Source organism: Vigna umbellata, chromosome 6 (assembly GCF_029865625.1).
Source record: "Vigna umbellata cultivar VRB3 chromosome 6, Vumbellata_1.0, whole genome shotgun sequence".
NCBI lineage: Eukaryota > Viridiplantae > Streptophyta > Magnoliopsida > Fabales > Fabaceae > Vigna > Vigna umbellata.
In genome coordinates this window covers 36,090,783-36,102,880 of record NC_142170.1, presented here as the reverse complement: position 1 = coordinate 36,102,880, position 12,098 = coordinate 36,090,783, and the positions used below count along the sequence as shown (strand labels likewise).

Sequence of the window (12,098 nt, the reverse complement as noted above, 5' to 3'; positions counted from 1 at the left end):
TCTGATTTCTCATTTTGAATGAGAATACGTAGGAGCAAGGTCAATCCTTGTCGGGCCCAAAAAACTAAAAAATATATTTTGTTTCTTTAGAGTTTTATTTTAGGGGATAGTTAAACATTTTGAAAACCACATCATATTCGTGCATTTAGTTAAAGGTACTGCCTTAGGGCAGGCGTTGTAGGGTGCTAACACCTTCCCTACGCGTAACCGACTCCCGAACCCAGAATATGGTTTTCGTGGACCGTGTCTTATTATTTTATGGGTTTTCCGTAGTTTTCCATAATAAACTATGGTGGCGACTCCAAATCTCTTTTTCAAAACCCGATTTTTTTTGGATCGTCGTCCCGTCGCGATTCCGGTTGCGACAGATGGCGACTCCACTGGGGACTTTTTTTAGAGAGTTAAGCCATTTAATTAGATACACGATTCTGGTGTGGTTTTTCTTTATGTTTTCCTTCTCATTTTCTTTATCTATGTTTGATATTTTGAATAATTGCATAAGTTGCTCGGATTGTTCTATATTGAAACCTAGGGTAGAAAACATGTTTATATCTGCCTGGGAAATTTTCTGGTTGTTTTGCAGGTGAGGGTTTGGGTTTGCATTGCATTCTCCCTTCACACACACACGTTATGCATATCATGAGTGGGACCCTATGCCCGGGTGATGGAATCCTACTTGACCTAGTCTTTTTTTTTGTAATTTACTTTTTATAGTTTAGCTCTTAAGGAGCATGGGTTACTATAAATACCCAGCTCCTCTATTGTATTGTCACTTTTGAGATTAATGAGAATTATATTTCTGAAATCAGAATAATTCTCTCTTGAAAGTCACAGGCTAGAGAGTCCAAAGACTTCCTCTAGCCACCTTCCAAGCACATCTCTCACTTTCATTTTCCATTTTCACGGTGCTTCTCATCCTTCACGCTTCCTCTCCTCCACTGCCACATCTGGCACGCGTCAGCTGCCAATACGTCTCCAATCTAACGCGTCAGCCACGTTCAGACCGCGCCTCTCACTTCTTTCTTCACGCACATCAGACACGCACATTCCACATTCTCTTTCTTCTTCGCGTCTCACTCTCGCTCTCGAGAGTTCCATTGTCTACAACCTCAGATCTGCCTTTCTATTCCATTTTTCACCGATTGTAAGTCACTTTCCACCGATTAAATCAGTAGTTCTTCGTCCTCCTAGGGTTTCTCACCGAACAAACCATCTTCATTTTCCATACCTTCAACTTCCACCGACTAAACCTTAGATCCTAGGTTTTCATGTGTTTCGCTCTCAGTTTCCACTTCAATCTTGAGTTTCGTTTCCATTCCGCTGCGTCTTCATCTCTCTGGAGGAAGCTTCGAGGAGTCAGCGTCACGTCTTCGGTCTCTCCTCGGGCCTTCGTCCATCAAGTGGTATCAGAGCAAGGTCGAACACGCTTCGAAGGTAAGTATCTCGGTTCGTCTCTGTTCTGAGTTTTCTTCCATTTTTGAGTTGTTCGATTTTCTTCTGTTATTGCGTTTGATTCGCGTCTCTAATTTCAAATCGTGTTGATCTGTTTAGCTTGTGAGTTGTTCATCATTTTCCTTTAATGTCTTGATTTGCTTTTCTTATTTGAGTTGTTGCAAATCTTGTTTGTGTTTCGTGTTTTGAAGGTCTTCATATCTATTTCGGTTTCCAAGTTGCGTTTCCTGTGCCTTGAGTCTTATTTCATTTTAATTCGGTGAAATTTGTTTTCATGTGTTTAGGTTTCCAAATTCTGATAAGGTTTCTTGATTTGAGCTTGTTATGCTTTGAGTATTATTTTTCATCATTTTATTCGGTCCAATTGTCTTGTTGAGTCATTTTTGTTTAAGCATCTTTTCCTGTATTGTTCTGTCATGTGAATTTGCTTCTACTGTTTTCAAATCTGGTTTAAATTAGTTTATCACTGCATCTGTGTAAACTGAATGTGTGAGCACTATCTGCACATTATATTGAGCTATGACAAATTCAATGAGAGCTCAAGTGCATGAGTGGTGACACCAATTTCAATTTCAGATTCTTGAGCAGTAGTTTAAATTTGTTGTGTTCATTTGCAAGCAAGTGGTGATTTGAATATGTGATTTAATGTCTAAGAAGAGCTAGTCCTTGATGCATACCATATAAGCAATGAAATGCTTCTGCAAAAAGCTTGGTAGCATCATTGGAAGACTCTCGTTGCACCAATTCTGCAGTTGACCGATCTGCACAATTCTTTGCTTGAGTCCTTTTCTGATTTTTAAATCTGTTTGGCATTTAGATCATGGCTGAACATATTCCATCCATTTTCATAGTGTTTTGTTCAACTTTTGTTTGCTGTTTTTTTAGTCCTGTGACTTGTTCACATGTTGTTTCAACATTTGAGTCAAATTTTGGTTGGTTGAGTTGCTTATTTTGAGTGAATTGGTAGCTGAACAATTGCAATTTTTGAAAGACTTTGTTTCTGCATCTTTAAATTGTTTAAACCAGTTTTAATTCATGCTCTAAAATTGTTGATGCAAAAGTATTATGAGTTCTAGCTGCCATACATATTTACACTCTTGAGACCACCAAGTTTTGACCATTTTCCTTCACAAGTTGCTGCATAATTTTTGTGTGCTAAATTCTGATTTCTGGAAGCTTGTATCTGGACTGTAGCAACAGGTTTGACCATAAAAAAAAAAAAAAAAAAATTGAGAACAATCAATAAAAATAGTCATTGAACAGTTTTAAAAGCCAATTAGGTCAGTGCAGTCTAGTGTGTGTATTTGTTAGAAACTGGATTTTTTTCTTAAACATTTCAGCAGCTTCTTGTTTGGTTTTATTTGCTTTTAAAATCTTTTCTAGAGCTATTGTTAGGTTCAGTTTGAGTGCTCACTTTGATCAAAAGCTTTGTTTCTTGATTGTCATTGTTGAATGTCTTAGTTTTGTCTACATTACATGTAAAATCTGTTCAGCTGTTCTTAATTTGAGCTTTAATTGCTTTATTCATCTGATCTAGAGTTGTCTTAAGCAATAGATCTGCTGTGTTGTCATTGTCTTGTGGCTGTCCTGTTTTTTTTTCTGGTTTCTGATTTTGACCTTAGCCTAGCCATTCTTGATTGAGAAGCTTGTTACACTCTGGTTTCTGGAATTTGAAAGAAGGTTTGTGTGCTTGGTAGCATCTTAGGTGGTGGTGGTCTGAAAGACTCTCCAACTGTGTACTGCCAAGGGAGAATCTCCCTTCCAAACTTTTCCATTTTGAGTGCTTTAAGCTTTAAGAGAGAAACCTAAGTTTGTGAGCTTTGTGTGGCTGCATCTAAAAGCCAAATATTCTTGTTGAGAGTGTGTTCTAATTTTAAGGCTGCAATAAGTTTTGAACTTGAATTGTGTGCTAATTGTTTACTTGTGCAGCAAAGTAAGTTTGGTTAAGCTGGAATATAACTATTTGATCACCAAGAGAAATCTGCTTCTGCCAGTATCTTAATTCCTGCCTCCTTATGTTTGTAAAATTCTGATTCAATTACTTTTGGTACTTCTGTGTATGACTCCCATTTCGTTTTTCTCTTATATATGCTACCATTGGGAGTATATGTTGTTTTGTGGTACAGATCTGAACTAAAACAGTGCAGGGAGAAAGTGTACAATAGAAGAACTTTAAGCAGTAACAAAATCTCAGTATAGAGTCTGGAGCAAGCTACAAGCAGTCATCTGAACTGAAGGGAGTTTCTTTCACCTTAAATTGCTTTTGTTTTGGTTGAACTACTCTTGCTATCATGTTGAATCTGGTATGACAGTTTTTGTACACTAGGATTAACCAATCTGAATTCTGAATTGGAATTGTTTTGCATTATGTTGGATTAATCTGATTTTTGATTAGTCTGGATGGTTGTTTAATCAATTTGGTTCAGCTTTGATTTACACCTATTTGCATTTGGTTAAATATCCATTTCCATTTGTACCTTGCTGAAATTTGGTGTGAAATTTTAGTGTGCAGAGCTGATCTGTTTGGGATTTTAGTTGGAATTACATAGTTAAAAGCAGTCTTGTAATTAGGGGAGTTGCTTAACTTTCTTACCTCTGGACTGTTTAATTGTTTCTGTCTTAGCTGGAAATTGATAGCATTGATGGTTTCTCTGCTGAATTGAGTGTGAATATTTGATTGCAGTTTGTCATTTGAGAGCAAAAACCATTTTATTAGCTGACAGGATCAACAAGTGCACACGTGAAGGCCAGAGAATAAAAGGGAAGTTCTTACTGTTATGTATTTTCATTGTGCAATTCATTCTAGCTAAGAAAATTTTGATTGCAGCTCTGTGCATTTACTTTGTAGGAAACTGATCAGGAAAGACCAAGAGAATTGATAGCCGAAGCACAAAGTGGAACAACAAAGTTGAGCATGAAGTGGACCAGTACCAAGACCGTAGCAGCCTAGCATAGTTATTTTCTTTTGTAATTGTTTTCCTTTAATTTGTTTGTAATAGGCTTGTGTTAGCCTACTGTTAGTTTCATTTTTGTTGTGTAAAAGGGCCTTTTATAAAGTCCAAGTTCTTTGGAAGAGTCCTTGGTGCTCTTTCAAACTCTTGGCAACTTTATTTGCTTTTATTTTTTTAGCATAGCTAGACAGGTGAATGTGTCTTGTTAGCCAAAGCTACAAGCTTCACCATAGGAGTAGAATTTAAATATTGATTTGCTTTATGTTTCACGTTTAGGGTGATTAGGCTAAAAGGGATTAAACTCTAAGCCTTTTCACACATTAGAGTCCGAGAGTCTAGTCTTTTATTAGTACTTAATTGTATGTGTTTGTTTGTGAGTTGTGTCCTTTGATTTTAAAAGTGATTTTAGTTTAAAGGGGTAACTAGTAGTAACCTAAGACATTTCTGGCAAGGCAAGACTTGGTACTTAAGCAGTCTTCATGACTCACCTCTCTTACCTGGGACTTGTCTAAGTGTGAATCTTGTATACCTTTACACTAGAAACAACTTTTAAAAACAAAGATGTCTTCTTATGGTTCATATAGGTCTTCTAGGTTAGATAAAGTTGATGAAATGTTTAAACAAGCTAGGAATCTTCCATCATTTGGTAAAGACATAGGAGCATTAACATACCTAGCTTGGGAGAAAGAAATTGATAAAATAAATCCTTGGTTTTATGAAGAGAGTGAATATTATGTCCTTAGCATATATCTCTCTAAGTTAGAAGAAAATGCAAGTGAGTGGTGGGATGAAAGACAATATCATGTTAGGAAAGGTAGAAAGTCTTCCATACGTAATTGGCATGATTTAAAAGCTTGCATGAGAAGAAAGTTTGTGCCTTCAAGCATTAAAAGAAACCTAGAACTAATTAGGGATTGCATTGAAGATGGAAAATCATTTCTTGAGAGTTTAAAGGATCATGGGTTTCTTCGTAGAGAATTAGAATTTGGGGCAAGACTTAAAGAGATCAAGGATAAGAAAAGAGAAAGAGAGATTGAGAGAAAAGAAAAGGAAGAGAAGAAAGAGAGAGAAGAAATAGAGAAAAGAGAAGAGAGAAGAAGAGAGGAATTAAGAAGAGAAGAAGAAAAAAGAGAAGAAGAAAAGAGAGAAAGGCAAGAAAGAGAGAAGGAAAAGGAGAAATTGTTCCTCATGACAAATCCTATTCTTTCAAGGGAACCTAAAAGGGAAGGTTTCCAAATCTTTACTTCTTTTCCAATAATTGATTATTTTTCAATTTTTGACTTCTCTTTCAAACCAATTGTCATGAAAACATTTTCAAAATATGACAATTCAAATCTTGAGTTATTCTTATCTTTAAGAAAACAATTAACTCAAGATAAAATTGAATTTGGACTTCTAAAATTCTCAAAGATTACTAATCAAAGTATTAGAAGTTCTTATTCTCTTGATTTTAAAGAAAAATTCTTTCTTGGATTGATATTAACCAAAGATATATTTGATGTGTATTGCAGATTCGTGTTTGATCCAGGAGGAAGAAAATTAGATCTAAAAGAATAAGGCCACTCCAAGATGGCCATGCTCCCAAAGATTGAGTGGAGCTTCTTCATAAGGCGATTGCCAGATTTGAGGACAAATCTTTTCTTAAGAGGGAGGGCATGATGGAATCCTACTTGACCTAGTTCTTTTTTTTGTAATTTACTTTTTATAGTTTAGCTCTTAAGGAGCATGGGTTACTATAAATACCCAGCTCCTCTATTGTATTGTCACTTTTGAGATTAATGAGAATTATATTTCTGAAATCAGAATAATTCTCTCTTGAAAGTCACAGGCTAGAGAGTCCAAAGACTTCCTCTAGCCACCTTCCAAGCACATCTCTCACTTTCATTTTCCATTTTCACGGTGCTTCTCATCCTTCACGCTTCCTCTCCTCCACTGCCACATCTGGCACGCGTCAGCTGCCAATACGTCTCCAATCCAACGCGTCAGCCACGTTCAGACCGCGCCTCTCACTTCTTTCTTCACGCACATCAGACACGCACATTCCACATTCTCTTTCTTCTTCGCGTCTCACTCTCGCTCTCGAGAGTTCCATTGTCTACAACCTCAGATCTGCCTTTCTATTCCATTTTTCACCGATTGTAAGTCACTTTCCACCGATTAAATCAGTAGTTCTTCGTCCTCCTAGGGTTTCTCACCGAACAAACCATCTTCATTTTCCATACCTTCAACTTCCACCGACTAAACCTTAGATCCTAGGTTTTCATGTGTTTCGCTCTCAGTTTCCACTTCAATCTTGAGTTTCGTTTCCATTCCGCTGCGTCTTCATCTCTCTGGAGGAAGCTTCGAGGAGTCAGCGTCACGTCTTCGGTCTCTCCTCGGGCCTTCATCCTGTTCGGTCTCTCCTTGTGAGAATGCATGTACTTGACCTTGAACTCCAAAGCGTTGAACCTCTATTAGGGCACAAAGGGAGAAATGTATATACCTATAACTCTCACACTGTTTGTTCTTTTTCAAAAATAATGACTTTGCATTCTCATACCATACATGCATTTTTTTTGTTCGTCATGTTGTTCCACTTCACTATATTTTCATGCATCATGTTCATTCATCATTCGGTAACATGCTGGTTTTAGGGGAAATCACAGGTGTTCACTTGATCTCATACAAGATGGAAGTTGATGCAAGATCTGGTGCCACACAACAGACCGACTCTGCCGTGTTAAGAAAGAAATCTCGCCTGAGGACTCACAGTGGAAACTTGACAAGGCTGATAAATTTAGGCAAGAGGTTAAAGACCATAAAGAGAGAAGCCTTCACAAAGAAGTATGGAAACCTGTTGGGCCTAATGGAAGTGGAGGTACAGTTGCCTGCTATCACAGCCCTAGCACAGTATTATGATTCCCCGCTGAGATGCTTCACCTTTCAAGACTTTCAACTAGCACCGACCATAGAAGAGTTTGAGCATATCCTCGGTTTACCGCTGGAGGGTACCACGCCGTATCAGCACTTGGAGCATCACGCTTCTATCTCTACTATTGCCGCCATAATGAAATTACAGCCCAAGGACCTTGAAGATAGGTTGGCAACAAGGAATCAGGTACGTGGACTGACACAAGGATATTTGGAACAATACTTGCATCATCTAGCCAACGGGGAAGACTGGGATACTTTCATGGATGTGTTAGCACTTACCTTGTATGGCGTCATGTTGTTTCCTAAAGTAGAGGACTTTGTAGATTATACCGCAATGGATGTCTTCGTGGCAAAAAGGACAAGATCAGAGAACCCTGTAACAGCAATACTTGCAGATGTTTATGGGACCATGAGTTTTTGCCATGAGAGAAAAGGGAAGAAAATTCTTTGTTGTTTGCCGGCGCTGTATGCATGGATGATTGCGCATGTATGTAAGGGGTCGGTTGATGTCAGGTGTTCACCGGAAGATCCGTCACACCAGGGGCTCAAAGACAAAGGAGGAAATGAGTGGGCCCAATTCTTTGCTGGTTTGAATGGAAGAAAAGTAAAGTGGCGTTTTCCTTGGCTTGCGATTAAGCCCTCTATCCATCATTGTGGCGACTTTCCCAATGTACCCCTCATAGGTACCCGATATTGCATCAATTATAACCCTGTCTTGGTTCAAAGGCAATTCGGACATCCCATGAAGGGGGCGCCTTCACCGGACTACCTCACAACATTGTTCATCTATTATGAGGATGGACACTTCACTGAAGCGTTGAGGAAAATTAGAAGTGCTTGGAAAAGCGTTATGCGAGCCGAAAAGGATCTAAGGCTGGGAGTGGTGGACTGATAACAGTTGAAAAACTGTTATTTTCATGATTAAAAATTGACACTAAAAGCAACCTTTACACTTAGAAACTAGCTTGAAATCATGCTTTTCTGTATATTTTTGGAAATAAGAGAGCTGGACAGGTTTATGCTTGATTTCAGTGTTTTTGTGCAGGTTTTAAGGTGAATTTGGTAAAAGAAGTGAAGAAGGAGAGAGATGAAATCAGAAAAGACAATAAAAAGTGCAAAAGGAGAAGCCGAAGTCACCGCTGAGCGGCAGTTTACCGCTGAGCGGCACTCAGGAGTTTGCGGGAGGTCCGCTGAGGGGCAAAATGGCCGCTGAGGGGAGAAAACAAGTCACGCACTCACCGCTGAGCGGTATTTTACCGCTGAGTGGTACTCTGGAAGTCACGGGATATCCGCTGAGGGGCAAAATGGCCGCTGAGGGGAGAAAACAAGTCACGCAATCACCGCTGAGCGGTAGTTTACCGCTGAGCGGCACTTTAATGGGCTTGAACTTGACTTTTTGTAATTTACGAATGATACATAAGCTTTAGGGTTTCCTAGGGTTAGGTATCTCTGGCTGGAACGAGGCAAACACTCTCTCTACCACCCCTTTGAAGGAGGATCTTGGATGCTGAGGCTTCCGCTTCACCTTTTTAGGGTTTATTCTTTCATTCTTTCATTGTAATTCATCTAGGTTCACCATGAATATGGTGAACTAACCTCTTTATGTTTGTTGGGGAATCAATGTAGTCTTGTGAAACTCTCATATATGGAATCTGTTTTTACATCTTTTAATTAAGACTTATGCTTTCTTTCATCATTAGTTAGGGTTTTTCCTCTTTGTTTAATGCTTGCATGGTTTAACTCATTCGATGCATGATTATTAGTTTTGTCGATACGGGAACGTACGGGGAAGTCTAGATCCGGGGAATTTCTCCCAATTTTATATTGGTTGTCGTTAAGCTCCTGTACTTATGAACTAATCATTAGGAATGCTAGGAATTGTATGAACTCGTGATTAGGGAGAAGCCTTCTGGAAAGGTACATTAGAGAGTGGCATTAACAATGGTGATTTGATCGTTGAATTCCTAAAATATATGAGAGTGGATAAGATGAAATTGAACCCCAACAACATATCCATACATAAATTTCATTGAAAGTGTTTATCTTTTGCTTTTTGCCATTGATCACAATTCATGCATACATGTTTATTTTCTGTCTTGCATTTTAAACCCCAATTAATTCGTTTGTAAGTCTTAGTTAATTAAGAAATCACATAACTAAACTAGGCCGTGAGTCCTTTGGGAAGAACGATACTTGGTCTTACCAAGTTTTATTACTTGAACGATTCGGTCATACTTGCCGATTGAAAACAAGTTTGTGACATCATAATTTGGTGTTCATAAATTTGTCCATCAAGTTTTTGGCGCCGGTGCCAGGGATTCGTGGTTTAACTCGTTAATTTGTGTGATTATTGATTATCTTTGACTTATTTTTTTATTTTTAATTTAAATTTCGAATTTTTATTTTATGTTATTTTATTTTTCTGTTTATATTTTTCAGTTTGTATTTTATTTGATTTGATTTGATTTTTTTGTTTTCTGTTTTTCTGTTTTCTGTTTTTATTTTCTGTTTTTTATTTTTCAGTTTTTATTTTATTTTATTTTATTTGATTAGATTAGATTTTATTTTATTTTATTTTATTTTCTGTTTTTATTTTATTTTATTTTATTTTATTTTTCTGTTTTTATTTTATTTTATTTTATTTTTTTGTTTTTATTTCCTATCTTCTTATCTTTTCAATTATATCCTTTGATTTTTTTTTTCTCTATCTTTTTGTGCTAACAATTGTTTTTAGGGTTTTGTGCCTAATGTCTGCAGAATGCAATTTGGTCAAGAATTTAACTATATGGGCACTCAATTCTACCAAAGTAATCTCAACCACTGGTGGGAACATGACTCAAGCATGGATCAAAGCCAATTTTGGCAAGCTGCCGGACAATTTGAGAACCAACCACAACAACAATGGTAGCAACAAAGCTTTAAAATCAACAAAGGGAAGCAAGAGATCTCTTCATTTAGACAAGGCATGGAAGAATCACTGGGGCATGCATGGGACAGGTATAAAAGCCTATTACGAAAGACTCCCAAGCATGGATTTAATGAAGGAGAAGTAGTCCTAATCTTCCTTGGAGGTCTTGGTTCACAAACCAAGATGATGCTTGACGCCTCAGCTGGAGGGAATATCAAATGGAAGACTCCAGAGGAAGCCACAGAAATAATTGAAAACATGACTACTTATAAGTGGAACAGTGAAAGAGGAGCTCCTATTCAACAAAAAGGAGTTCTACAGTTGCAATCCAATGATGCCTTGATAGCTCAGAACAAGTTAATAACTCAACAATTGGAGAATCTCTCAAAGATACTTGAACAATTGCCACAAGAGTTAAAGACTGTTGCACAGGTACAATCCCAGTTATGCGAATTGTGTGGAGGTGACCATATCAATGGTCAATGTGCCTTTCCAGTTGAAGCCGTAGAGGATGTAAACTACATGACCAATCAATACCGTCAAGGGAGCTACAATCAAGGGTGGAAACCACACCTAAGTATTGGTCAGGAACAAAGTGGGCAAGCTGGACAAACTGGGCAATTTAACAAGCAACAGCAACAAACCTTTATATCAGGAAGTTTGGATGACACCCTTCAACAATTTTTGAAAAATTCTGACGCTACTCAGAAAAGCATTGAAGAATCATGTAAAAGGATGGAGATGCAGCTTCATTCCATTAATCAGAGATTGAATGATGAGGTTAATACTGAAGTTAACCATAAGGAGGAAGGGCAAGCCATTATCACTGAAAGTGACAAGATTCTTGATGAGAAAAAAATAGGGGGCGATGAGGAAAAGATAGAGAGAAAAGAAAAAGAAGAATTGAGTGAGAGAAATAAAGATGAAGAAAAAGAGAAAGAAGTGGTTGAGAGAGAAGAGAGAAAGAAAATTTGTGTGAAAATAAAGAAGTTGAAAAGAAAAAGAAAAGGGAAGAAAAAAATAAAAGAAAAGAAAAAGAGAAAATTTAGGGAGAGAAAAAGGAAGAAAAAGAAGATGAGAGGAAAGAAGAAGAAATCATATGAAAAATCACATCCTCATCTAAAGAAGAATCATAGGAAGGAAAAGAAATTCAAGTGCTTTATGGAAATCTTCAAGAAATTGGAGATTAAAGTTCTTATGATTGAGACACTGCAACAGGTTCCTGGTTTGATCAAATTTCTAAAGAAGTTCAGTAGAAAGAAGAAGAAAAAGAAGAAGGAACATGAGCTTTATTGGGTCAAGCTAATGACGTTAAAAGAGCGCTTGCTGGGAGGCAACCCAGTGATTTAAGAACTTTTGATTTTATTTTGGTTTTGTAATTTTTAATTTGTGGACTTTATTTTTGTAACTATTTTGTTGGAGATAGCATCTACTGAAGGATGCTAGGTGGTTAAGTATCTACTGAAGGATATTATGTTTGTAACACCTACTGATGGGTGTTGGTAAGAAAATTTTGCACCTACTGATGGGTGTTGGTAAGTTTGTTACACCTACTGATGGGTGTTGGTGGATTTTGGGTCAGGCTCGTGACGTTAAACAAGCGCTACCTGGGAGGCAACCCAGTTGATTGATTTTATCTGTATTTTTTGTTTTTATTCTGCTTTAGTTGCATGATAGGGATTGAATGTTTGAGTGATCTGAGAAATTAATTGCAGGGAGCTAGTGAGGGGCATGTCTAGGAGGCACGTAGGTTAAGAAAAGAAGGAAAAGAGCACTTCACGAAAGTGCCGCTGAGCGGTACTTTACCGCTGGGCGGTACTCTCGCAGAATAGGGTTTTAGCTCCCCTTAGCGGGACCCGAGCCCATTAGGGTAT

The 12,098-nt window shown here is 37.7% G+C and overlaps 1 protein-coding gene across 1 annotated transcript; it reads left to right on the top strand.

Annotated features, from left to right (window-relative positions):
- Positions 1–7,023: 7,023 nt before the first annotated feature.
- Positions 7,024–8,208, top strand: LOC148197365 (uncharacterized). Its single transcript, XM_088093673.1, has 2 exons — positions 7,024–7,713; positions 7,813–8,208. Exons 1-2 carry the CDS (start codon positions 7,024–7,026, stop codon positions 8,206–8,208), a joined length of 1,086 nt encoding a protein of 361 aa, XP_087949799.1.
- Positions 8,209–12,098: the final 3,890 nt, after the last annotated feature.

Coding starts and splice junctions, on each gene's coding strand:
- LOC148197365 (XM_088093673.1), top strand. CDS start 7,024: ATGCTGGTTTTAGGGGAAATCACAGGTGTTCACTTGATCTCATACAAG. Junction 7,714..7,812: donor TAACAGCAATACTTGCAGAT/GTTTATGGGACC, acceptor CATGTATGTAAG/GGGTCGGTTGATGTCAGGTG.